General features: G+C 38.6%; 5 protein-coding genes and 4 non-coding genes across 17 annotated transcripts in view; 3 read left to right on the forward strand and 6 right to left on the reverse strand.

Moving 5' to 3' along the window:
- Positions 1 to 1540: 1540 nt before the first annotated feature.
- Positions 1541 to 1622, reverse strand: W07E11.7. Its single transcript, NR_071916.1, has one exon. It is a non-coding gene; the product is annotated as an Unclassified non-coding RNA W07E11.7 (non-coding RNA).
- A 609-nt stretch (positions 1623 to 2231) lies between these two features.
- On the forward strand, positions 2232 to 22260 carry W07E11.1 (glutamate synthase (NADH)). Of its 2 annotated transcripts, NM_001277038.5 has the most exons (19): positions 2232 to 2536; positions 2790 to 3411; positions 3733 to 3919; positions 4525 to 4679; positions 13144 to 13299; positions 13358 to 13630; positions 13977 to 14129; positions 14313 to 14391; positions 15001 to 15422; positions 15541 to 15703; positions 16408 to 16437; positions 16676 to 16770; positions 16823 to 17380; positions 17510 to 18771; positions 18817 to 19204; positions 19453 to 19608; positions 19812 to 20443; positions 20491 to 21289; positions 21337 to 21747. In NM_001277038.5, exons 1-19 carry the CDS (start codon positions 2277 to 2279, stop codon positions 21502 to 21504), a joined length of 6558 nt encoding a protein of 2185 aa, NP_001263967.1. In that variant the 5' UTR covers positions 2232 to 2276; the 3' UTR covers positions 21505 to 21747. The 2 variants fall into 2 exon arrangements, with proteins under 2 accessions (NP_001263967.1, NP_001369873.1); NM_001383634.1 differs by lacking the exon at positions 16408 to 16437 and having other exon boundaries at positions 21337 to 22260.
- W07E11.5 lies at positions 3574 to 3646 on the reverse strand. Its single transcript, NR_071917.1, has one exon. It is a non-coding gene; the product is annotated as an Unclassified non-coding RNA W07E11.5 (non-coding RNA).
- W07E11.6 lies at positions 4090 to 4189 on the forward strand. Its single transcript, NR_071918.1, has one exon. It is a non-coding gene; the product is annotated as an Unclassified non-coding RNA W07E11.6 (non-coding RNA).
- On the reverse strand, positions 4924 to 5576 carry flp-28 (FMRF-Like Peptide). Its single transcript, NM_001029776.3, has 3 exons — positions 5477 to 5576; positions 5325 to 5420; positions 4924 to 5274 (listed from the first exon to the last, which is right to left on the reverse strand). The coding sequence occupies exons 1-3, from the start codon at positions 5566 to 5568 to the stop codon at positions 5247 to 5249; spliced, it is 216 nt and encodes a 71-aa protein (NP_001024947.1). The 5' UTR covers positions 5569 to 5576; the 3' UTR covers positions 4924 to 5246.
- Positions 9556 to 10574, reverse strand: flp-3 (TPLGTMRF-amide). Its single transcript, NM_077293.8, has 4 exons — positions 10465 to 10574; positions 10219 to 10416; positions 9993 to 10169; positions 9556 to 9944 (listed from the first exon to the last, which is right to left on the reverse strand). Exons 1-4 carry the CDS (start codon positions 10526 to 10528, stop codon positions 9829 to 9831), a joined length of 555 nt encoding a protein of 184 aa, NP_509694.1. The 5' UTR covers positions 10529 to 10574; the 3' UTR covers positions 9556 to 9828.
- On the reverse strand, positions 12040 to 12855 carry flp-2 (SPREPIRF-amide). 2 transcript variants are annotated; one of them, NM_001029775.3, is made up of 3 exons: positions 12712 to 12855; positions 12491 to 12618; positions 12040 to 12284 (listed from the first exon to the last, which is right to left on the reverse strand). In NM_001029775.3, exons 1-3 carry the CDS (start codon positions 12763 to 12765, stop codon positions 12239 to 12241), a joined length of 228 nt encoding a protein of 75 aa, NP_001024946.1. In that variant the 5' UTR covers positions 12766 to 12855; the 3' UTR covers positions 12040 to 12238. The 2 variants fall into 2 exon arrangements, with proteins under 2 accessions (NP_001024946.1, NP_001024945.1); NM_001029774.4 differs by having other exon boundaries at positions 12491 to 12834.
- Positions 15870 to 16006, forward strand: T06H11.11. Its single transcript, NR_071919.1, has one exon. It is a non-coding gene; the product is annotated as an Unclassified non-coding RNA T06H11.11 (non-coding RNA).
- unc-58 overlaps positions 22220 to 24792 on the reverse strand; it is a gene marked incomplete at both ends in the record, with an annotated part of 28573 nt that continues 26000 nt past the window's right edge. For 2 of the 7 annotated variants that reach the window (NM_001373456.2, NM_001373457.2), the window contains 8 exons: positions 22709 to 22815; positions 22953 to 23137; positions 23182 to 23272; positions 23675 to 23796; positions 23842 to 23908; positions 24293 to 24331; positions 24438 to 24558; positions 24606 to 24775. In NM_001373456.2, the coding sequence (NP_001360793.1) occupies positions 22709 to 22815; positions 22953 to 23137; positions 23182 to 23272; positions 23675 to 23796; positions 23842 to 23908; positions 24293 to 24331; positions 24438 to 24558; positions 24606 to 24775 (902 nt within the window). Of the gene's footprint in view, positions 22816 to 22952; positions 23138 to 23181; positions 23273 to 23674; positions 23797 to 23841; positions 23909 to 24292; positions 24332 to 24437; positions 24559 to 24605; positions 24776 to 24792 lie in introns of all 7 variants that reach the window. The other 5 variants (NM_001373458.4, NM_001373460.3, NM_171759.6 and 2 more) reach the window with 5 other exon arrangements.

Consider the following 24792-nt stretch of genomic DNA (forward strand, 5'->3'; position numbering starts at 1 on the left):
GTGTAGTCAAAGTTTGTAATTTTAGACATTTAATAACTGTCGGAAACTTGGTATTGCATGTATGTATATACTTTATATACTGTCGAATGAGCCGTTTGTCCAATTACTCAGCCTTTATCTTGTGTTACCAAGTTAAAGGTGGAAATGCGCTACTAATAATTTATTTTGAATAGACATATAAATATTTAAGAGGCTCACTTCAAGGTTAAATTTTTGAAAATTCTCAGTCAACGTTTTGACAAACTGCCACATTTTCAAATCATTTGGATCTTTTTTTTTTAAATGTTCCGAATTCACAAAGTTAGAATACAAATCTTTAAATAAATAGTTTATCACTGGCGCTACTCCATTCACTTTCCAATAACCTTCCAATTTGAATCTCTAAAGTTGATTCGAAGTTGAAGAGTTGAGGAGTTGAAGAGCTAAATGAAAGCTTTACAAATAGAGGAAATACTTCTTCATTTTGAACCAAAAACTACAAAGTTTGCAATTTCCCTTTCTAATCATTGTCTCTTTTTTAATTGATTGTTTTTCAATTATGTTTAAGTTCATCCATCCCAAATAATCTTTGATTTGCCTTGATTCCTTTCATCTTAAATATCACCGACGTCTTTTTGAACGAATTGATTCCGCGAAATTTTGTTCTCATTCTCTTCTCAATACAAGATTTTTGTAAATATCTCTTGTTCAAACTGATACTAAAAAAGAAGACAAATATTTTCATTGAGATAAAGTATACCACTCTGTTATTTTTAGTCTTCAAAGTTTGACAAATTTCTAATTCCTGCAAACAGTTTTTGGAAAACAAATTATCTTGTTTCTCTGATACAAACACCGCAAACTAAATATATTTTTATGGATTTCATCTGAAACAACTTTAACTGTATTTGGATTCATTTAGCTACCGAATCTTTTCATTGTCCGCACATATTTTTTTTAATTCTCGAACGCCGATTTTGAGATAATCTGCGTCTCTCCACTGGAATACGCTCTCTAGTTTTTAAGGAAACTGTGTGCCGCACCATCGTTGCGCAACGACCAATGGCGCATTTCTAACAGCCTGCGTCTCTCGATTGGTGTGCGTTCCTCTCGAGTCTCTCGTTTGACCTTATCTGAACCGCCATCTTTCACTTTTTGGAATGCGCCAAAAACAGTTGTTATTTTGCTCGCTCACTATTGATGGCCCATCGGTCATTTCTACGCCATTTTCGAACGCTGAATGGTCGGTTGTTTTTTCTCTCTCTCCCTTGCATTACCTATCACTTTTTTTCATTTGTGGTACAACTGTTTTTCAGTCAGGTAGTGTTTGGCGTAGCGCAGAATGTCTATTCTAATATTTAACTTGAGAATAACAATTTTTTTTGATTTTTCTATCTCTTTGTCGGAAAACACTCTGTAGAGACAACTGCTGATGAATAAAACTATTTTTTTCTTTTCGGCGCCAAATCAGTTCCACTAATTCACCCGAGAAATTTTTTCTAGTCTTCTTTTATCTAGCCGCTGTTGTCATATCCAATTTCTTAATTCTACATAAAATATTGTGTACTTTACTCTCTCGCATGGGTACAAATTCTTGCCAACTGTCCGTTTGCAAAGTGATAAACACGTTGTGGTCATGTGCTGCTTTTTTCGACATCGTGAGTCAATGCCCATTGCTCCAAATTACGTCCCGGTACGATTGGCCACCTTTAAGCAAAGTACAGTTGCCTTTGCCTACATTGACCTCATTTAATGACTGATAAACACTTGCCTCCATTCAATAATAAGCTACACAGATAACGAGTCTTGACCAAAACTGACCCACAGATAGTGAAGTACATAACATATTCCGCGTCCATCATTAAAGAACACTCTTTGATAATATCAAAGACACGTGATATGCGTATGGCAAACATCTTTTTAAAAGACTTTAGGTCAGACCGATCACATACATTTTTTTCGAAAAAAACTGTCTCCTCCCACTAATTGACTATAAAGGAATGGGTAAACAAACTAGATGTTAATTGCGAAAAAGTCCCACGTGGCATCCACATGATATTACTGATAAACATCGTTCTAACGTCAAACAATCAAATGTTCATAGAGTAGAGGGTTTCCCCTCGTCATCTTATCGTTCTTTATGCATACAGTTTAATCATTTATATTCACGCATTTTCCGTTCCTTCAAATGTTCCCATCTTTTATGACTTCCTTGAAAAATTGTTTTTCTTATATTTGCAGAAATTTTATTATTTCAGGTATATTGTATACTAAAACAAAAATCTCACGGTTTGATAATGGTTATTCTAACCAAGGAACAGCAGCAAGAAGCCGCCAACACGGGACTGTGGCTACCACAACTTGAACGCGATGCGTGCGGAGTCGGATTCGTCTGCTCCATCAAGGGAACCACGTCCAGCAAAATCATGTCGGATGCCCGTACTATGCTCGAGAGAATGGCTCATCGCGGAGCTTGTGGCTGTGACAACGATTCGGGTGACGGTGCCGGTGTCTTGACTGCTATACCCGATGATCTCTACAGAAAATCGGTTAAGGAGTAAGTTAACTTTCAGAACTGTTTGGAACCATCTCCCTGAAAAATGTGAAACCTGTTAAAATTAGTATTAAGCGGCGGAAAAATAAAAAGAAAATCGTAGCCAACTTTTATTCGTACATTTGTGGAATAATGAATGTTTTGTGATGTTCTAATTCTGAAGAATTACTTGTTTCAGGCAGAAAATTCCCTGATATTCACTCTTATATTTCTCTAGCTGGCATCTTTACGTTTTTCTCAAATAGTTATATTTCAGGCAGGATGGATCTGATCTCCCACCATTGGGTCAATACGCCACGGGAATTCTATTTCTTGAAGCTGAATCGTACAAGCAGGCAAAGGAGGCTTTCCAGGATTTGGCCCGAGCTTGCGGTTTGCGGGTTGTTGCCTGGCGCAAGCTAGGAACCAATCGTGAATGCATCGGAGAGGAGGCAAAGAAGACGGAGCCACTGATTCGTCAAGTTTTTGTCAGTGCTGACTATGCTGAGAGCGATCCAGCTAAATTCGAGAGAAGTGTTTACTTGCTTCGCAAGCAGGCTGTTAACAGCATGACCAAGCAAGAAATTGAATGTTATGTGTGCTCATTGAGTACCTCTACCATCGTTTACAAAGGACAGTTCAACACTCATCAGTTGTTCAAATTTTACGATGATTTGACCAATCCAGAATATCAAACACATCTGGCCCTTGTCCACTCGCGTTTCTCGACTAACACTTTCCCAAGTTGGAATCGTGCTCAACCCAACAGAATTTTGGCTCATAATGGAGAAATCAACACTCTTCGGGGAAACATTAACTTGATGCGTGCTCGTGAGGGAGTGATGAAGAGCAAATACTACCGTGACGACCTCCAGAAGCTGTTTCCGATTGTGGAAGAGGTTGGTTACATTCGTCATACTTGTTTTCAGCTAGTAAATTCGTTTTAATTGTGGTCTTCCCTGCGAAATCTAAATGTGAAAACCAACCCGCAATTTTATTCACACTCGTCGGCGGCAGTGAAGCCTAATTAGCAAAACGAAAATAACAAACAAGCTCGTAAAATGGTCAATGTGTCTAATCTTACTACAGAAATGTTCTAGAATTTCATAGATTTAGGACATTTTAAATTCTCGAATTGCAAATTTCGAATTACGTGACCTTAGATCTTGGACCTGCCGCCCTCACAATGCGTACTAGTTGTACTTTGTTTGTTTTTGCAGGGTCTCACCGACTCTGGATGTCTCGACAACGTCATGGAGTTCCTGGTTCGCGCTGGTGGAAGATCTTTGCCGGAAGCAGCAATGACAATGGTGCCGGAGGCGTGGGAGAAGGACGACGATATGTCGACGGAAAAGAAGCACTTTTACCGTTGGGCTGCAATGAGCATGGAGCCGTGGGATGGACCTGGTAAATAGTTAATCTCTTTCAGTGCGGGAATATTTTAAAACTTTCGCGAAATAGAAGGGCACATGAAGCACTACGTGAAAAGTACATAGAAAATAACCATTGAATTTTTTAAGAGAAGACACACGTTACCGGAAAATTAATCTTAATGAACAGACGATCAAATGTAAAGATCATATGTATCATTTTGGTCAGCGATTTCTGATTAAACATGAATGAGAAAATTGAGAAGTTCACTTTTTCTTCGATAAAATTACCAATCTATAGATGGTTCTTTGGAATTTCATTGTAGGTGTGCATATTTTTTTATGGTAGCCACGACAGCAAAAACGTTTCAATTCTTATATTGTTTTTTACACATCAGGAGGCGTTTGACTGAAAATTTGAGAAATTAATAAAACCCAAATGGAACAACCATATTAGTGCACATATTCCGTGACAATTCATTTTCTGATCCCATGGAATATTCAAATTTTTCCGCTGACGTTTGCTAATGCACATGATTTTTTGGATAAGTGTGAAACGGAATCCCATATATTTTATAGTTTTAATATATGAAGCGCCAGTTTGACATTTGAAACACGACACCTAATCCATTTCGTTTACAGCGCTTCTTGCCTTTTCGGATGGAAGATACATTGGCGCCATTCTTGACCGCAACGGACTTCGACCTGCCAGATACTACTTGACGGATGATGATCATCTATATTTGAGTTCGGAAGTTGGCGTCAACGACATTCCAATTGAGAAAGTTGTCAAAAAGGTATGAGAAGCAAATATATTGACGCGTCTAGCATTGAAACGTGTGAAGGGCAGCGCTTTTTTTTTTGCTCAGAGCGATGAAATATGGATGAATAGGAAGTCGATGCTTGTGAGCATCGCTCGAGCGAACAGGGTTGTGGTACCGAGCAGATTGGAAGAGGGGACGAGAATTGAATTATTCTTCTATTGGAGGGTGTGACGTTTGATTTCTAATGTTTCTAGTTTCTAGTTTCTACAACTTTGTGTGCATATTTTCTCATGTTATTTTGGTTTTCAATCAAATCACAACAGGAGTTTTATCCAGCACAACTTTGGGGGCATTACAGTCTCATATGAAATAAAAATAGAAATATAATTTGTTTGAGGTGTAGAAGGGGCTTTTTTGGAGATGACGTTCTTTGGATATTGAAAACAATTAAAGCGATTGAGAAGAAAGGATGAAAGGAGTTGGAGAGGAATTTGAACAAAAAGTGTTGTCTCTTGATCGGGCGGTAGTTTCGACGTCTACATGAAGAAGATGTTCATAATGGTTCATGATCACATTGATGATGATGTTTGTGCTGGATGTTTAGAAACGGTCATCACCACCGATAACACTGAAATTTTGAAGTTAGCAAAAATAACTGTTTAGATTAAGTAAACGCACTCGTCAACGTCGATGTACTCAGCGATTGCTGGAGCCCCGGCCGGAACGAAGCGGTAACCCAAGTGTCCTTCACTGTTCCCTCCGCGCTTTCCGAAACTGAAAATGTAGTGATATTAGTTTTATTTCGTTTCTCGATCATCCAGGAAACTTACCGCATCAAAACACGGTTGGGCGCCGCGTTGATGGTGGAAAGGGCCAAGATTAGGACGCAGAAGATAGCGAAAATGCTACGGACGGAGAACATACCTAAAATATACCAAGTTGAAAAAGTGGGTGTATAGTAAAGTAGTAATAAGAATGAGTGGGTAGAGAACTATGGAACACTTGTTGTGTAAGAGAACTTATGCATTATTAAAAAGCGCATTGTCGGAAAATGCTAAGATTTTTTTCGGCAAAGGGGAAAAGAAAGATGAGTGTAGATCACCATCCCAGAGCTCGCCACCATATCGGAATGTAAGGTGAGCCTTCCTCTCCGATTGTCTTGTCGCGATGTTCCCAAATTGGGCGGGGCTTTGGGGCAAGAGTGCGCCGAATAAGCTACGATTGAAAAAGAGGCGGGGATCAAAAAGAGAATACGCCAGAAAGAGTGGAGAGAGGCTTGAGATTGAAATTGCCAATTTTGTTGGAAACCACTATCCACAGTACTCTCGAAGCGGAAAATGAGGTTTTAGTGGGTGTGAATGGGAGTGCAGAAAAGAAAGTGATTGCAAAAGCTGAAATGCATTTTTCTTTACAAGAAGTATTATTTTGGTAGATGGGTGGGCAGTGTTTGTTTGAAGGTCTTATTTCCAATTTTAGATTTTTACATTACAGCTACAAAATGATGACGATTAAATGTGAAAAATTGTGTTGATTGGCTTCTTCTGTTTGAAAAGTGTTTATATTGTGGGTGGATGAGCAGTGTGCACAATGAGAAATTAGTTGGTTCAATACAGCAAAGATCCCTATATGTTTGATTCAATTCACTTGTTGCAGACAGCTGAGAATGTCGGCGTAGATTCAAAAGGTCAAAAATAGATTATTAGGCAGTAATAATTGAGATTGGGAAGCCAACACCATGCATACAAAGAAAAATGTGCATCATTTCCTGTCGGGGGGAGTTCAATTTGGAATTTACTTCTTAAGGTCAAAAATTGGTCTCAAGAAGATTTTTGTTCGTCACAATTGGCCGTATAGGAGACGAATTCATATATATATATATATTTTTTTTTTTGAAAGAATGCCAGTCAAATTATCTTAATTCATTGAGATGAAGAGAAGAACCACCGAAGCTTCCCTACGACTTGTCGGGGGTGACGTTTTTGTCGTTTGGTGAATACAAAATTCGAATTGAAATGAGGACTTATTTTTGATATTCACTAACACGCGCGGGCGCTCCTTTGTTTTTGTTTGCAGGATCCAGTGATCGAGGTTCTTTCAAACCCGGAATTGTAGAAACAAACCATTTTGAATGATATCCCACTATAGCTACAATTAAATTGCCAAAACAGTGGCTCGATCGTGAAAATCAGTCTTCAGCTTTTAGGCTATTGCTCTGTTGACCAAAAACAAGGTTCTAATTATAATTATGCACAATGGAAGCTTTCTGTTTTTTTCGTGATTTCAAAAAATAAGGAGTAGGCGTTCTTCCCGGTTGTTCAAATTTTGAAACGGAAACTAAAATTGAAGAACAAAATATTTTTAATCATCCCTTGCGTACGTTATTCTTGTTTTGAAAGAATTTCTAATTTTCTCAATTTGTCATCTAGTAACTTCTCTAGATTTTGTACAAGAAGGGAGAGAACGTCAACTAGTTTTTTATAGGAATTCAGATTTTATGGAAATTTCTCCTGGATATTATTATTATTACTATTCCTAGAAGAATGAACCTAAACAAAATACGACTTCTCACACAATCCTTAATGCGAATAACAATTTCATTCGATAGAAAAAGATTTCAAAATACCGTAGGCAAACTTTATGAGCTTTTGATTTGAAAATTGTTTTCGGCCGAAAACAATCGCAAATTATTTTGGAATGTCAGCAGAGGACAAATATGAATTATGGAATGATGAATAGAATTTTTAAAGAGGAACACGTAATTTTTTGTTAAAAATATAATTGAGAGGACTAATATAGCTGAAGACTAAATACTGTGTTTATGAAATGAGAAAAATGAGATCAGTATTAGCTGGCTGAAATGATGAAAAATAACTGAAAGCATCTGATTTTTCTTTTCGAGTTTTTAACAAATGAATCACAAACGACGTAATTAGTGGTCGATAAAAGTGTCTTCCTTTTTTGTTCTTAGCAATTAGAATTTCTGTCTTGTTGTGTTTTTCTCTCGTTCAGATTCCGCTTTCCAATCTTAGGTTTTTTTTTCAATAACATAAAGATCATTAAGCAACAAACAGTACCTATTCAATGCACTTTAACTCGGGAAGTTGTCGTGACGTGTGGTGCACTGTACCGGAAATTAGGACCCCTATTCCAGTTTTTCACACATTTCTTGCATGCTCATCCTTTAGTCGTGAAAGTGTCAGTGCTCGAATGCGCGTACACACAAATTGAGTCTCATCTATCTGTGAGCACTACGCCACAGATTTATTATGCTCTCAATAGAACGGACTGCAAATTGGGGACGTTTTGTATCCGACTACCACCACCACCTAACATACCCCACAAACGACAACGACGAGGACGCAGTCATCAATTTAGGGGTACAAATATCTTACTGGGTGTTGTAGTTATTGGTACCTAATTTTTCACAAAATTGTCGCGCGGGCGTATTGATGATGCACACTGCCCATCAATTTTTCTTGCATCAACTTGTTGCTGTGTGTCCTGGATTCAGAGATTCGGTATTAGGAAATTGGGGGTATTGTTGTTCGCTCATTCGAAAAAACAAAATTCAAAAAAGGAAAGATTAGGCGGTTTACAATTTATGGTCGGCTTTGAAATGAAAATGATACGGCATTTTCGTGTCTTTCAAGTAGAAGGTGACTTGGTGTTGCACAGCTGGAGGGTGGAGGATGAGTAATAGGAAATGAGTGGTAAATTTTGAAGAACGCAGTACCAAAATCATGCTTATAATGAAAATCTCTGCTAAATAGAAACCAAGACTCGAATGTTTCAATAGAAAAAATTAGAGTAGCGCATAAATAGGGTATTTAATATTAATTTCACTCTGTTCAAATGATGAATTATTTTGCACTAAAAATCTCGGTGAACCAATCTCAGCTTACAATTTTAAAATTTAATTTCATACGCATTGCGTAAATAGTAAATAATAAATGCTTGTAGAGTATGATTATTAAAATTGGTGTTGTTTTTTTTCCGATTTCCGATTTCGAAATGAACAGTATGCTTTTTTAATACAAAAGTAAACGTTGTGTTTGCACACTTGAGTGCTTTTTGAATTTCAATTTCAACGTCATTTTGGATTGTGATTTCGCAAAAGCGCATATAGCACATAGGCGTTAAGAGGTCATCTGGGCATGATGATGAGTGCTTGAGAACCGTTCAGATATTCTATTCGGGGGCCATTCGACGTTTTCAATGATGTCAATAACATTGAAACGCTTGAAATTTTAAAATCTAAAAATCATGAAAACTTTTTGTAGCGTATGTGAACTTTTCAAAGGATCACTTGGTCTAGACTTCAATAAATCAAAGCTTTTGGTTTACATGACGTTGTATAATGTCCTTAATACAATTCTGATAATGGTTTGGTATTTAACACTTTTCTTGGTCTGCATTTTATAACTCCATTTTTAATATACAAAAAATGAAGCAACAGATAACATTGTGAACTAGTAACGATGACTGTTCAGAATAAGAACAAAACGAATAAGCAGAAAAGGGAAAATATGCGTTTATTGTGAACATTCAGCGTTTTATTTTTAATTTGCAGTTCATCCATAATATTTTTTTCCTTGACTCTGTGCTTTAGTGATAGTTCTATTGTGAGTAGGCTGAGTAAACTTCTTTAAGAAGCCGGCAGTTTCCACGCATTCATTGGTTGGCACATGTTGGTCTTCTGTAAACATCTGAAATGTTCGAATTCATATTTGTTTTCAAGTGTCTAAAGGGGAAAACACCGGAAGTTTTGGCCAATCGGATGATGAAAGCGGACGAGCGAACCATGAAATTGTGTTCGAGAATTTCTCCATCAAAAGCAAAGACTAAATTTGAGAATCTTACAGTTTGCTAGCTAACTATTTTGGTCAAGCGTGAACAACTAACAACAAAATTTAACAAAGTGAATAATAACATTAATTTATTCTCCAATCTATGCAAACCACTTGATGAGAAGAACAGAGAAGGGGGTATTATGGAATAGTCGTTTTTCCTTAGTTTTTTGCAAAAGCCCAAGAATTATGCAATCGTTTCGGTATATTTTGGTATGAATTAGAAGCCAGAATGATAAATAATGTTAAAAGAGAGTGCCACTGCTGCGGGGGTGTTGAACATGAAAACTTAGTTGAAGCGAGAATAATATAAACGTGAAAAGTGAAAATAGAAATTATTTTCCAAAGCGCATGGTTCCAAGAGGGTTTCTTTTGCCAAAGCGCATTGTGCCAAATGGAGCACTGTCGTCAGCTGATCTTTTTCCAAAGCGCATAGTTCCAAGTGGCTCTTCTAAAAGCATAACATTGTGAAATCAAACTTTAGTACAGAACTGTATACCTGCTTCACGTTTCCCAAATTTCATTGTTCCAAATGGCGCATTACCGTCTTCTCTCTTTCCAAAACGCATGGTTCCAAACAGAGCATCCTCACTAGCACGCTTTCCAAATCTCATTGTTCCGAATGGTGTGTCGTTCTCAGGATTACGTTTTCCAAAACGCATAGTACCGAATGGCTCTGGAAACAGGTGGGTATAGTTTTTGAAAATTAATTATTTGTATAATACCTGCACTTCGTTTTCCAAAACGCATAGTTCCCAATGGAGTGCGCTGATCACGAATGACGGGCTCCGAAGAATCAACAGTAGACCGCTTCCACATTACATTTGACGGATAGTATCCATCCTCCTCAAATGTCATTTCATCAGCAATGGCTCGTTTGCCAAAGCGCATTGTTCCCAGTGGAGACCGTTTTGGTGTGGCATCTAAATACTTTTCATTCTATTTCAAAAACATAATTTCTATTCTCCTACCCGACGCTACCAAAAACGCGCAATTCACACAGAAGAGCAGGATGAGGTGATTGGGCGATATCATTGGTGGTTATGGTGGTGTTACGCGGGAGCTAACACACAAGGGGTACCTTAAAATATAACAATTAGTTACGGAAAATTTAGTCAAGAAGAAGTAGAAGTGAGGTTGTGAACCGCCGAGATATTTGCATGTTTTTATATGAGCTTAATTTCAACAATTTTAACGGTTCAGTTGTCATGCCGGAAGAGGTGTGTGGGGTTTTAGAAATTTGGTCAGGAATGCGTAAATACTGTGTGCAGTTAGAAAAATGTTCATGTGAAACGAGTAAAATTGAAATCCGGTGCTCAAAAATTATTGAAAATCTGAGCTTTGGCGAACAACTTTGTTTAATAAGTACTCGGTACATTCTATTGTCAGGTAAAAATTGGAGGCGTTGGCAATTTGGTTTAAAGGGGCGGGTTTCTAAAAAGTAAGTGGTCCCTTGATGTTGCAATGCACAGGTCAAACGATTACTATTGTGTCGAGAAAAGACTTCGAAAATGCACGATTTGACGTACGACGTCTACCGCCGCCCAACACTCCTTCAAACAAATTGCCAAGTAACAATGCTATTGCTCTTTTATTGCGGCCAGAGTTTCTATTAAAAAACGGTGGCACCTCAATTTATGCATCGTCATGTGACATTTTTGGAATACTCTAAGAAAAGAAATAAGATAATTGAGTCTAAAAAGACACTCGAAATTAGTAGAAGAAGCGTAGGTGGTAGTTTTCAAAGTTCAGGTTAATAATTTGAAACTGAAAGAATTGTGTTGAAACGGGGCGGCGGTTAACGGAAGAGGTGGGATCTCTCGAAAAACCTATAAATTTTGATGTTCAACATCATAATTCAAGCCTAGATGGATAACGAGAATGACGACTCGAACCCATTTTTTTGATGGGATACTGTAACTTTGTGACATCAACTCTCACACAGCCCACCGCCAATTATTAAATCTTTGCGTGCACAGCTAGTCAAATGTAAGTCTTGATTGATAATTGTCAGGTACGAAATTTAAACCGGGACTGGTGTTAGTTCAAAACGTAGATAGACATTTGTTCTCAAAAAAGAAAGAAATGACAGAATCCGATTGGTGCCTGTTGGTTGAGATGCCACCTTGTCGAATTTGTGAAGCGAAGCTGATTAATGAACTGAGCTTTAAGGAGGGGGGATTTTCTGTTTTTGAATAATTAAACATTATTTTTTGTCAAAAACGTCACTTGTCAGAACGCGAGAAATGATTAAGTAGGTTGAACTAATCTTGTTCTCAAGATTGAACAGTGTTTTGAAATTAAAACGAAAACTAATAAATCAAAGCTTCTTGGAAATTCTAGCACCTTCCAAAGTCACTCCACATGTTTAATTATGAGCACTCATTGACATTTCCGAAACAATTCTTTGAAGAACTAGCAAGACTGAATTTTAAAATTTTGATCTTGAAAATAGTGTGCCTCGTTTTCTGACCTAATCTGGCTAAAATCTGAAATTCAGTGCCAGTAGTCGTTTCCTTTGTTCGCGAAGAAAACGTAAGACTTGGTTAACAGATGGGCTATTATTCCATGCGGAACCCAACCACTTTATTCGAAGTTATAGGAAACATAGTTTAAAAAATGTTGTTGCATTGAAAGTACGGATCAAAATATAGGACGAGAATGGGAAGAAAATGTTGGAATATCTAATATGATGTTGGCTGAGTAGTGGGGTTCACCGTGCATTGAATCATTGATAGGATGGAGTTATTGGAAGTCGTAATCTGGCAGCGGATTGAATCGTTTTCCGAAACTGAAAATAATAAAATAAATTCTATCGATCTGCAAGTGTATTAAACATTTTTGTAAGAAGTGATTCTAGTAAGAATACATGACGTTTCCAAATATGTGTTTGGGTTTTAAGCTTGATTTATGTTGTTTTTCCAAATTTTGAAAAAAATTCGGAAACTTTTAAACTACTTGATATACTTCATATCATCAATTATCTCTCATACTCACCGAATGGGCTCGCGCGGGGAGCGTTTGCCAAAACGAATGGGTTCTCCACGAAGACGTTTTGCCATTGCTGAAGCTTCGAAAATTCCAAGAGTGTTGTCGTTGACAGCTGGCTGGGCGACAGTAGTACCCTTTAAATAAGCTAGTTGGCCACGTAATAACTGATCCCGACTAGTGGGAATGGGGAGTATCCGCTTTGGTTGCACAAACTGGAAGGGACTTACAATGACGGCGAGAAGGACGAGGAAAAGAGCAGATAGGATTCCAGAAACTTGCATGGTTTGCGACAATTGGTTTGGCAACGACTGACAATGAGTCAGACGAAAGCTCTGTGTGCGGGTGTGTACCTGAAAATGGAGAGCTTTTTCACACGAGATCGTTTTTGGCAAGAGATAGTAAAACGAAGAGCAGATAGAAATGTAGAGAAAGTGGGTGATGCGTGCTCATTAGCTCGTACAGATCGGATTACAATGTGAACTAGCGTCAAAGAGCGTTGGGCGAGAGCAGTTGCGCAATAACATCTCATCATGTAGAAATGGTGATTTTGAGTGAAGACGTGAAAGATCAGACTAGTGAAGCACGCGCAAAAGTCTCCAGAGGAATTAAATGAATTGCAATAAATAAGTTATTTTAATTATAATCAATGTACTTTACAGGATCGTCTCAAACCCGGACGCATGCTCCTTGTGGACACACATCTCAAAAAGATCGAGCTCGATGAGGACCTTAAGACAAGAATTGCTTTGTCAAGACCTCATAAGCAACTTTCCGCATCGAGAATCTACTTGGACTTGATTCGCAAGGATGATGTGGTTAGTAGTAAAAGACAAAAAAAAAATTGAATTGTGACAAATTTTAACTAATTTTTAGCTCTCTCACGGTGCCGTCACCAATGAATACCTTAATCGTCTTCATTTGGAGCAGGTGAACCCTGGTCTTATGAAGAAAAAGGATGTTCATCTAGACTCTGACCGTCGTCTGGCCTTGTATGCCTATACCCATGACACTTTCAGCTTGCTCTTAGTTCCAATGATCAAGGAGAAGAAGGAAGCTCTCGGGTCAATGGGGAATGATGCTGCGTTGGCTTGTCTGTCTGATTACAGCCCGCTGTTGTTCAGTTATTTCCAGCAACTCTTCGCCCAGGTGGGTTCATAAGCAGAATGGGAAAAAATGAGTAAAGAGAGTAACCAACGGTTCTTCGAAGTTCAAATCTAGAAAAGTAGTCGGAGGCCATTAAATTGTTTTGACTTCATTCGCATACTCCTCCTATTCTATCCATGTAGTTGATTAGAAAAACAAACTTAAGACTGCCCAAAATCGTAATTTTGAGGAACGACGACTTTTTTTGGAGAAATGTATTTTCATTTCTAAGCTTGTTTAACTATGACGTCCGAGTGAAAGAATTAGAAAAAATTGTTCATGAAAATATGTATTAAAAAGTGAGAAAAGTTCCTGGTAGAGTGAACACAGATTGAGCACTTGATTACAGGTCACCAACCCACCAATTGACCCTTTCCGTGAACAAATCGTCATGTCGTTGAGATGCCCAATTGGACCTGAGTCTAACATGCTTGAGCCAGACACCGAACTTGCCAGTCGGCTCATCTTGGAGCAGCCAGTTCTTTCAATGGTTGATATGGAGGTTGGTACATAAAGGGGAAACAAGGAAGAAGATCATACAAATGAAAAAACCAGAGGAGAGCTAGCGCATTTATAGTTTTGCAATTATCTGAAACTGGCTCCAAACTCCTCCTTTGTTTGTCTTGTTGGAATTTCTCATGACGCATCAAATCAATCATTATCATCTTCAGTATTGCAATTTCAGGTCATCAAACGAACTATGTACAAGGGATGGAAAGCAAAGGAAATTGACATCACTTACCCAGTCAAATATGGAGTGAAAGGTACTAAAAACATGAGGATGTTAAGGAAATACGTTTTGATGGGGCTAATCTTCAAGAAAGTTGCAATTTTTGCGGGCGACGATAGATAATTAGTGGCTAGAATGAGTGGAAATGACTTAGGAGAAGTGCTAAAGATAGTTTTGAGTTCGTCACTATCGTCAAATGTGTCTTGGAAATGAAGAAAAAATAAATGAATAATAACTTTTAAAAGGAATCATTAGGGAATTCGGATTTCATTGATAATCAGTATTTACTATTGAGTGAGAATTATGTTTTGCGTGTAACATTATTTTTTAGATTTGCCATTGCAGCGAAGCTTTACTATAAATATCGTCATATTAGAAACTTGATTTATGTCTTGGATTAAACCGGAAGAAAAATGAAAACCAAAAAAATGACTATGTATGCTTTTGAGGGGACCCCTAGCTTTTAACTAATCGTATTTGAGTTTCAAACTTGAAAGCTTTAAAACTAGAAATTTTTTTCCGTTTCGATCATTTATCATAATGTTTCGTGAAGGTATTTGAGGTAAAAATAGATATCATGAAAAATACATGAAGGAATGCATAAAAAGGTGATAAGGTACAAAGTTTTAGTATTCTATTTTAGGACTGGTCCCTGGTCTTGACGCCATGTGCTGTGTCGCCTGCACTGCTGCCCTTGATGGATATCAAATCTTGGTATTGTCCGATAGAAATGCCAGTTCCGAACGTGTTCCGATCCCATCACTTCTCGCCGTCGGTGCCATTCATCAGTGCCTTATTCGTCATCGGCTTCGTATGAAGGTTGCGATCGTTGTGGAAACTGGAGAGGCTCGAGTCGTTCACGACTTCTGTGTCCTTCTGGGATTCGGAGCTGACGCAATCTGTCCGTACATGGTCTACGAGACTATGCACCGTCTGCGCAACTTAGGACTTTTGGATAAGGAACTCAATGATGATCAAGTTTATCAAGGATATCGTCAGGGAGTGGAACGAGGAATCTTTAAGGTCATGGCAAAGATGGGCATTTCTACGCTCCACTCGTACAAGGTAAGAGAGAATTGAATTAAATATGTGGAATGAATTCCGCAGAAAACGGAAGCAATTTGAATTGGGGACGTGCGAATTTTAGAAAATTTTTAATGAGCTGATCCACATGTTTTTGCAGCACGCTCAAATCTTCGAGATTGTGGGACTCGCAAAGGATGTTGTCGACATGTGCTTTAAAAACACAGTCTCTCGTCTTGGTGGCGCCACGTTTGAGATTCTCGCGGCGGAAGCCTTGAAAAGACATAGGTCGGCTTTCCCTACGACGAGCGACGCGTCATTCGGTAAGCCAAAATCCCCTAAAGCAAAATATTGGGACGGAATTTTTTGGGGATCAAATGAATGAGCAAATTCTTGAGAAAAAATGAGAGTTGGGGTAGGTCTTGAGATGACGAAGACTGCAAATTTGATGTTCACACAAGAATAGTGTTGTAAACGAGGCAAACGACGAAAGAAGATGATGAAGTGGCGGAAAAAGAGGCTGAACTAAATTGAGTCAGTCAAGTTCAGAAAAGACTAATTTGTTGAGGAAGGCAACGGAGGAGGACATGTGGGATGGAAAAGAGCATTACATAGTTTGTCATCCAAATGTCATATAAGATAGTGGGAGAAGAATAGTAGTGAGGACAACAACAACAATCTAAAACTAGTTATGCTCTCACTCTTGCATTTTACTAGACTTTCATGTCATCTGTTTCACTCGAGTAGAAAATTTGATTGGAATCAAAAAGTTTACAGCCACACACTACTTGATGCCCTATGCATGCTAATTTTATGCGGAGAGAAATATACCAAAGTCTAATTACTTGAACTTATAATTTCAAATTGTCAATCTAACCAAGTACTTCGCAAAGTTTGTACATATTATAATGCAACAAAAATTAGGTTCCACATCATCTAATTGTTCAACTGAAAAAAAACCGTTGTAAACTTACCATTAAACTGTTTTACTTCTATTAAAGTATTTGAACGCGTTCTCCATTTTTAGATTATACAAACGTGAAGGGAATTGAATATGGTGAGAAACATGAAAAAATTTTGTTTTTCTGTTTGCTTTCAATGTTTTGTGCATGGCTTTCTTATAATACAGTACCTAAGTTTGCAGTGTCATAGTAACCTCCCTGTTGTTAAAAATTTGCTCGTTTTTTGGAAAAATGTTACAGACTTTTGAAAGTTTGATCGGAGTTTTTTTGGTTGCAGCAAAGCATGCTGCCCTCAAAGTGAGCATATAATTGTATTCCGCGTTGAATTTGCAGGTGACTCAAAAACACTGGTTGCAAGTGGAACGTTCCATTGGAGAGCTGGAGGAGAGAAGCATATTAACGAGCCACTGGCTATTGCCAAACTTCAGGTTTAAGCATTTCAGAACAGTATCCATTAGTTTAATCAATTTAATATTTTAGGCTGCCGCTCGTCTGAACAACTCCAAGACATTCCAAGAGTACTCACTAGCTTCAAATATGGCTCAACGTTGGTGCACTCTGCGTGGACAATTGGAGATCAAAACTAGTAAGAAGATTCAAATCCCATTGTCGGAGGTCGAACCAGCAAGCGAGATTGTCAAGAAGTTTGTCACTGGAGCTATGTCATTTGGATCTATTTCCTGGGAGACTCACACTGCGCTCGCCATTGCCATGAATCGCATCGGTGGAAAATCAAATACTGGTGAAGGAGGAGAGAAACCGGAAAGATATCGAAAGGATCAGGATCCAAACCAGAATCTTCGCTCGGCTATCAAGCAAGTTGCGTCTGCTCGATTTGGAGTTACCTCGTCTTACTTGGCTAACGCCGACGAGCTTCAGATTAAAATGGCTCAAGGTGCAAAACCAGGAGAGGGAGGAGAACTTCCAGGGCACAAGGTTACTCAAGATATTGCTGACACGAGAAAGTCTACAGCCGGAGTTGGTCTCATTTCGCCACCACCTCATCATGATATTTACAGTATTGAGGATCTTGCTCAGGTTGGTGACAAAATGTTAAACTGTTATTCGGAAATATTGGTATAAATTTGTATCAATATTTTTTAGGAAATCGTCCGTTTTTTTAGTATTATTCTGAACTCTTACTGTAAAATTATTATCCAATTTCAGCTCATCTACGACTTAAAGTGCGCTAACCCGGTGGCTCGTGTCAGTGTGAAACTTGTCTCAGAAGCTGGAGTTGGAATCGTTGCTGCCGGTGTGGCCAAGGGAAATGCTGATCATATCACCGTTTCGGGACACGATGGTGGAACTGGAGCTTCGAGTTGGACTGGTATTAAACACGCAGGATTGCCATGGGAGTTGGGAGTTGCTGAGACACATCAGGTGCTCACGATGAACAACCTGCGTTCACGCGTCGTTCTTCAAGCTGATGGACAAATTCGTACTGGACGTGACGTCATGATTGCTGCCCTTCTAGGAGCAGATGAGTTTGGAATGTCAACAGCTCCTCTTATTGTTCTCGGATGTACTATGATGAGAAAATGTCACTTGAACACCTGCCCGGTTGGAGTCGCTACTCAAGATCCTGTTCTCCGTGCAAAGTTTGATGGAAAGCCAGAACACGTTGTCAACTATATGTTCATGGTTGCCGAAGAGGTTCGCTATTTCCTCTCCAAACTCGGTCTTCGCAAGTTAGAGGACGCAGTTGGAAGAACTGATCTTCTTTATGCTTCTTCTAATCCTGTCAACAAGAAGGCTACTATGCTCGAGTTCGGATCCATTCTTAAGAACGCCCAACAAATGTTCCCTAACATCTCTATCAAAGGAGGAAGTGTGAAACAAGTGATTGAGCTCGGAGCTCTGGAGACGAGAATGCTGACTGAACTTGATGGTGTTTTCAATGATGCTGGAGAACACAAAGTATTTGAAAACGAGTACATCACTAATATTGATCGTACTTTCGGAACGAGAATTTCGTATGAGATTTCCAAACGTTATGGAGAGCTCGGATTGGAAGGATCCCGCTCGATAACTATTGGCCTCAAGGGACACGCTGGACAGTCATTCTGTGCATTCCTCGCTAAGGGAGTTAGTGTCACGTTGGAAGGAGATGCCAATGACTATGTTGGAAAATGTCTCTCTGGTGGAAAAATTGTAATTTTCCCACCGAAAGCTGCTTCTTACAAATCTGAAGAGAATTCTGTTATTGGAAATGTTGCCTTATACGGAGCTACTTCTGGAGACTGTTGGTTTAGAGGAGTTGCTGGAGAGAGATTTGCTGTCAGAAACTCAGGAGCTAACGTGATTGTAGAGGCAGTTGGAGACCACGGTTGTGAGTACATGACTGGTGGACGTGTCATAGTTCTTGGATCCATAGGAAGAAACTTTGCCGCTGCGATGAGTGGAGGAATTGCATATCTTTTTGCACAGTGAGTTGAATCATGTTTTGTAACGACTTATTCATAATGCTTTAGGGAGGATAACTTCTCTCGTCTAATCAACGCAGCCACCGTCGATCTCGATGATGCTTCCACTGAAGATCTCATTTTTGTTAAGGCAAAGATTGAAGAGTTTGTCAAACTTACTGGATCTGAGCTTGGACAGCGCATTCTTACTAACTGGCAAAAGGAGCATCAGAAAATCATTAAGGTGTTCCCGCGTGATTACAAACGTGTGCTCGCCGAGCAAGAAGAAGCTCGTAAGAAGCAAGCTGAATTGGATAAGGCCAACCAGGACATGAGTCTTCTTTCGGTGGATGATACAAAGCCCCGTACTAGAACTTTGTCGATGGACATGCAAATTGCACCAACAATCCGTCCTCACAACAAGAAGCAGAAGACTGCATTGAGAAAGACTAGTTTGGTACGTTAATCAGAAACAATTAAAATAGAAGGATTCGGATATATTTTGTTTAACCCCTTTTACAGGAAAAAGATACCCTGCAAGTACCAAAGGTAGCGTTCTGTAGATCCAAAAGTAGATGTGATTGTCATAGTTTGATATACAAAACTATTAATGATAAACTTTCAGAGAATCCCCTAAACAACACAAGCATGTAGTATTAGATGAATAAAAAATGTTAGAACCAGAAAACAAAAATGTTTTTACAGCTCGGAGACAAGCGTAAGCAACGTCGACTTTCAAAGAGTCTGAGACCACAGGATATGGCTGGTTTTGAGAATGAGGAGGATCTTCAAGATGCTGCTGATATGGAAGAAGAGGAAGAGTCCAAGTCTGATCTTGAAGATCACTCTGATGAGGAGGAGGTAAGATATTCTACTAGACAACCAAAAACAAAACAATGAAACTGAAGAAATGGCCAAAAAAGGAGAACATGACGTGACTTGTTGTAATTAGCTTTATTGAGTCTTGGTCTGCTTTCTCAGTTTCCATTTGCAGAGCTGATTTTTTTCCAGGCCTTGCTTTTTGCGAAATTGTTTGTGATGATTTCAATGTATTCCATTTTCAGTTCGTCGAGAAGAAGGCCAGCGTAGATATTGAGTCTCTTGGCATTCCAGCTCATCTTCGTAAGAAGGACGAGCCACTAGACAAACTTCGCGGATTTGTTAAGTACAACCGTCAGAAAAAAATGTACCGTGATCCAAAAGAGCGTCTCAATGATTGGGACGAAGTGTACGACTTCGAGGCCGTTCGCAGCAACATTCGTGAGCAAGCTGCTCGTTGCATGGACTGTGGAGTTCCATTCTGCCAAGGACACTCGGGATGCCCACTCGGAAACATCATTCCAAAATGGAATGACTTTGTCTTCAAAAAGAACTGGCGCCAAGCTCTTGAACAACTTCTTCAGACCAATAACTTCCCAGAGTTTACTGGAAGAGTATGTCCAGCTCCTTGCGAAGGGGCGTGTACTCTTGGAATTGGCTCACCAGCAGTCACTATCAAGTCAATTGAATGTGCAATCATTGATTATGCTTTCATGCAAGGTTGGATGAAGCCATGCAAGCCTGCATTCAACACTGGAAAGAGAATTGCAATCATTGGATCCGGACCCTCCGGACTCGGTGCTGCTGCCCAATTGGTGAAGGTTGGACACACGGTTGTTGTCTATGAACGCAAAAACAGAGTTGGTGGACTTCTCAGGTAAGATCATAAATTTCAGCCAGGAAAAATAAAGTTTATAATTGCAGATACGGAATCCCAACTATGAAGCTAGACAAGTTCGTCGTGGATCGTCGTGTATCGCTTCTGGAGCAAGAAGGAGTACGATTCCTTACCAACACTGAAATTGGAAAGCATGTGCCAGCCGACTTCTTGCTTAAGGAGAACGACGCAATCATTGTTTGCACTGGTTCCACAACTGCTCGTGATTTGAACGTTGAAGGACGCGACGCCAAGGGAGTTTGCTTTGCTATGGAGTACCTTGAGAAGAGTCAACGCCGGCGTGCAGGAGATGATGTCTCGTGGGAAGGACTTGACCCAGCCAACAAGAAGGTTATCATTCTGGGAGGCGGAGACACGGCTACTGACTGTATTGCTACTAGCAACAGACTTGGATGCAAGACTGTTGGTGCTTTCGAAATTCTGCCACAGCCAGGACCAAATCGTAAGCCGGAGAATCCATGGCCAGAGTGGCCACTCATTTTCCGAGTGGACTATGGACACGAGGAAGCAAAAGAGATGACTGGCTCCGATCCAAGAACTTACTCTGTTTCTACTAAGCGTTTCCTCACAACTACCAACGCCGCCGGTATCACTGTTCTCACTGGACTTGAAATTGTGGATGTTGAATGGGAAAAGGATGACAAGGGTGCTTGGAAGCTTATTGAGAAGAATGAGACTATTCGCACAATTGAATGCGATCTCTGCATTCTGGCTATGGGATTCGTCGGGCCCGAAAAATCGGTAATTGAGCAGTTGAATCTGAAAACTGACCCAAGATCCAACATTCTCACTCCAAAGGACAAATACGATTCTGATGTGGCAAAGGTATTTGCCAGAAAACTTATGACGAAATATTAACATTTAACTTTTAGGTGTTCGCTGCTGGAGATTGTCGTCGTGGACAGTCACTCGTGGTGTGGGCCATTCACGAAGGACGTCAAGCTGCCCGACAAGTTGACGAGTATCTAATGGGCAAGACAACATTGGCAGGACCGGGAGGAATTGTGACCGCTACAATTCAACTGAAGAATGCCATTTAAATATTTTCACTGTTGATTTCCATTTTTTGCTCTCGCATTTTGTTTTTCATTAGTTGATAATAGCTTATAGTAAGCAAGTATTATTTCCCCTCACCTTTTCTAATTATTTCATTTTAATGTATTTCGTCCCAGCATCAATCACCCATTTGAGCGCCCTGTCATTTAAATATTGAGTTTGAATTCGCTTTACATATTGTTGGTGAATAAGATTATTGTGTAGAAACAAACTATTGTTGAGTATTTCTTGTGGACTGAAGGAGCTGGACGTATTACAGATAAGGTGCAGTAATTTCAGCTACTTAAATTTGTAAAACTCGCTATCAATTAATGGCGATTTATTTTTATGCTTTACCAAAAACAGATCAAACAAGTAATTTTTCTTGAGAACAAGCTCTCAAAACGTCATAACTTGTCTGTTATTTTTTGAAAAATTAACAGTAACCTACATTTTTTTCGACTTTATCAAGACATTCTTAATCCTGACAGTTCAGTTTGAAATGTTTATTTATAACCTTCAAGTGATTTCTTTCATGTACATTGAGTACTACAATGATAAGTGTAATTTGTTACCAGCTCTTACTATCAAGTAGGCTTTAACTTTTTAAAGTTAGTAACTGCTGCTCGTTAAACAGCTCCAAGTCGGATACCGCAGTTGGGAAAATAACTGGCAGGCAAGTTTTTGTTTCCTTATTGTGAGGTACATTTTCAACAGTTCTATGATTTCAATTGCTTTATATAATAAAGTTTTTGTGTCGATATCCAAGTAATTTTTACATACAAATTATCAAAACACAAAATGCTAAAAAAAAAATGAAAGATCAGGTTTCATGTTGTTCGTTCTCAAAATTGTTTGAGGAGATTGAAAATAGTGAATGGCAGCGGGCAGGGTGAACGGCAAAAAGGCCCTAGTGAGATATATGTCATCATGTAGTTTTGTGAAGTTCTTGATTCAAATCCGATGGCTCTATAGAATCAAATAAATAAAGCAGGTTTTTGTTGTTCCCGTTTTCAAGTTGTCAGAAATTCAAAAATTATAATGAAAGATAAAAGAGAAAAAGTTGTTCGCATGAGTCGCAAACAAGATTGGGCAAAAATGCAGATACAATTCCAAATATCCTAGAAATTGCTTTGTTGAACAGAAAGAAAATGGAAAAGATAAGTGGTTGCCAGTTGATGGGTAATTGCTGTAGATGTTGTTGTTTTGTTACAAATATGCTGGCTGTTCTGGCCTCAGCGCAGCCACTCTTCGGATGTACTCTGATTCTCGGAAAAAATCTGACTGGAAGGAATTGTGACGGATTGTAGACATTCCTGAAATAAGATAGCAAAACTTATTATTAGGAAAATTTTTATTAACTGTAATAAACTAATTTAACCTAGAGGTGCCTTGTCGGTTAGAATTACATACTAGTTACATAACCTTTGCGGCCCCATCAGTAAAAACGTACCAGAAGATGTTTCGTCAATAAATCTGAGCTTCATCAGAAGCTCATGAGGTTCAAAAGGTCGATCGCGGAGTTCGTTATCCAGGAAGTCTCGCACATCATTCCATGTAACTTTACCGCCTTTTTTCCGTCGCATCGCCCCCAGTAAAGCAACGATTTCTTTGAGTTCCTCACTCATTCCTAAGAATCTGTAACATTCGAAATGAAAAACCGAAAACTTTCAATTAACTACCGTTTTGCTCGACCAAAGTAGTGAATTCTGGTGAAGTACGCCTTGAGATGTGTGGACGCAAGATCCACGCACATGGTCACTACGGAAAGACCTGAAAGAAAAATTTGTTTCCTAACTCGGCTATTTTATACCACAAAATTTCAAAATGAAAATATTTATCATGTATTCCATTGTTATTCCACCGTTCGATTGTTGAAAAATTATTTTTTAAATCTTATTTTAAGCCTTGACAATCTGAATATAAATAAACTCTAAAATATTGCACAAATATTTGCCGTTCATCAGTATTCTCTGTTTTTCACTTTTATACTAAGTGTCCAAATACTTTTTGAGAATAACGAAGTTCATAAAATATCTTTCAACATTACAATTTTCAACTTTCAAATTAACAGTCATTTTACCATAATTTGATTATTATCATGGTTTCCATGTTAGTTTTCTTTTGCTAATTATGAAAAAAGAGTTTCCAATATGAAAATAGATGTTAACTCACCAACTATCACAAATGCAACGATAAGTGATAAAAATATGTAATCAGTCACAACGATATCTCCGAGTCCGACTGTTACAATCAAATTGAAACCAAAATGAAACGCATGAATGAAAGACCAAGTTCTAGAAGATTATAGTACACAAATATTCAAAAAACCTTGAACATACCTTTCCCATGTGATAAACATGGCAGACCCAATTGAGCAATATATGCAAATACATGATACATATGCACCTGAAAATGTATATTATTTTCTTGGCTTTGTTAAATTGTTTTTGACAGAACACCAAACTGTGTGAGGTGGGTAGGTATGAACTTTGACAGAGGAAAGTAGTGTAGGAAGGCGCGGATAGAGGAAACACACAGTGAAATAAAGAAATTGTTACATCGAAAAAGACGGACAGAAACGGAAAAATACTTTAATAAAACAGCAAGATAGATGACATTGATAGACAAGAGTTGTATGTTAATTGAAACAAACAACACTCAAAGAAGACATAATCATTGTGAGGAGTTTAGCAAATAGTTCAATGAATTTGTATCGATTTGAAATATTGTACATTGAACAATAACTTTTTGAATAGAGAGGAGAGAAATAGACAATACACTTATCCTTACCGATCGGAAACCATAATTTCGTTCGTTCACCATTTGGAACTGTTAGGATACGATATTTCAATTATGATTTAAATAAAAATTATGAGGATTGCTTTAAAACTACTTCTACAGAATACTAGTTGAATCAATAAACCAAAATAGGTACCTATTGGGAACCAAAGTTTCTCTTCAGTTCCGTCGACACCAAGAATATCGAGAGTATCGTTGGGACCACCCGTTGATTGTAATGACTTTCTCCTGCCGTGACGAATACGACTCATCCATTGCTAAAGAACTAATATTAGTTCTTGTTAATCAAAATCAATATATTTACCTTCACTTTTCGGACACTTCGATTCCAAAAGCTCACAAACTGGAGTAATGTTTCAGATAAAAATTTACCAATATCGGCAGCTGTTATGAACATAAGTGGTATACCAACAAGCGCGAATGCTACTGAGAAAACCTTTCCGACGTCTGTGTCGACAGATACTTCTCCATAACCTGACAATAATAAATTT

The sequence above is a fragment of the Caenorhabditis elegans genome, chromosome X (assembly GCF_000002985.6).
Source record: "Caenorhabditis elegans chromosome X".
NCBI lineage: Eukaryota > Metazoa > Nematoda > Chromadorea > Rhabditida > Rhabditidae > Caenorhabditis > Caenorhabditis elegans.

Excerpts from the sequence above, each read along its gene's own strand:
- flp-2 (NM_001029774.4), bottom strand. The coding sequence starts at position 12,765 with ATGCAAGTTTCTGGAATCCTATCTGCTCTTTTCCTCGTCCTTCTCGCC. Across the intron at positions 12,285-12,490 it reads TCCCCGCGCGAGCCCATTCG|TTTCGGAAAACGATTCAATC; the intron begins GTGAGTATGAGA and ends TATTATTTTCAG.
- flp-3 (NM_077293.8), bottom strand. The coding sequence starts at position 10,528 with ATGATATCGCCCAATCACCTCATCCTGCTCTTCTGTGTGAATTGCGCG. Across the intron at positions 10,170-10,218 it reads TTTTGGAAAACGAAGTGCAG|AGCCATTCGGTACTATGCGT; the intron begins GTATTATACAAA and ends ACCTGTTTCCAG. Across the intron at positions 9,945-9,992 it reads ATTTGGGAAACGTGAAGCAG|AAGAGCCACTTGGAACTATG; the intron begins GTATACAGTTCT and ends TTATGCTTTTAG.
- W07E11.1 (NM_001277038.5), top strand. The coding sequence starts at position 2,277 with ATGGTTATTCTAACCAAGGAACAGCAGCAAGAAGCCGCCAACACGGGA. Across the intron at positions 13,631-13,976 it reads TCCAGCAACTCTTCGCCCAG|GTCACCAACCCACCAATTGA; the intron begins GTGGGTTCATAA and ends ACTTGATTACAG. Across the intron at positions 15,423-15,540 it reads CTACGCTCCACTCGTACAAG|CACGCTCAAATCTTCGAGAT; the intron begins GTAAGAGAGAAT and ends ATGTTTTTGCAG.
- flp-28 (NM_001029776.3), bottom strand. The coding sequence starts at position 5,568 with ATGTTCTCCGTCCGTAGCATTTTCGCTATCTTCTGCGTCCTAATCTTG. Across the intron at positions 5,421-5,476 it reads CCCAACCGTGTTTTGATGCG|TTTCGGAAAGCGCGGAGGGA; the intron begins GTAAGTTTCCTG and ends CTACATTTTCAG. Across the intron at positions 5,275-5,324 it reads GAGTACATCGACGTTGACGA|TGTTATCGGTGGTGATGACC; the intron begins GTGCGTTTACTT and ends TCAAAATTTCAG.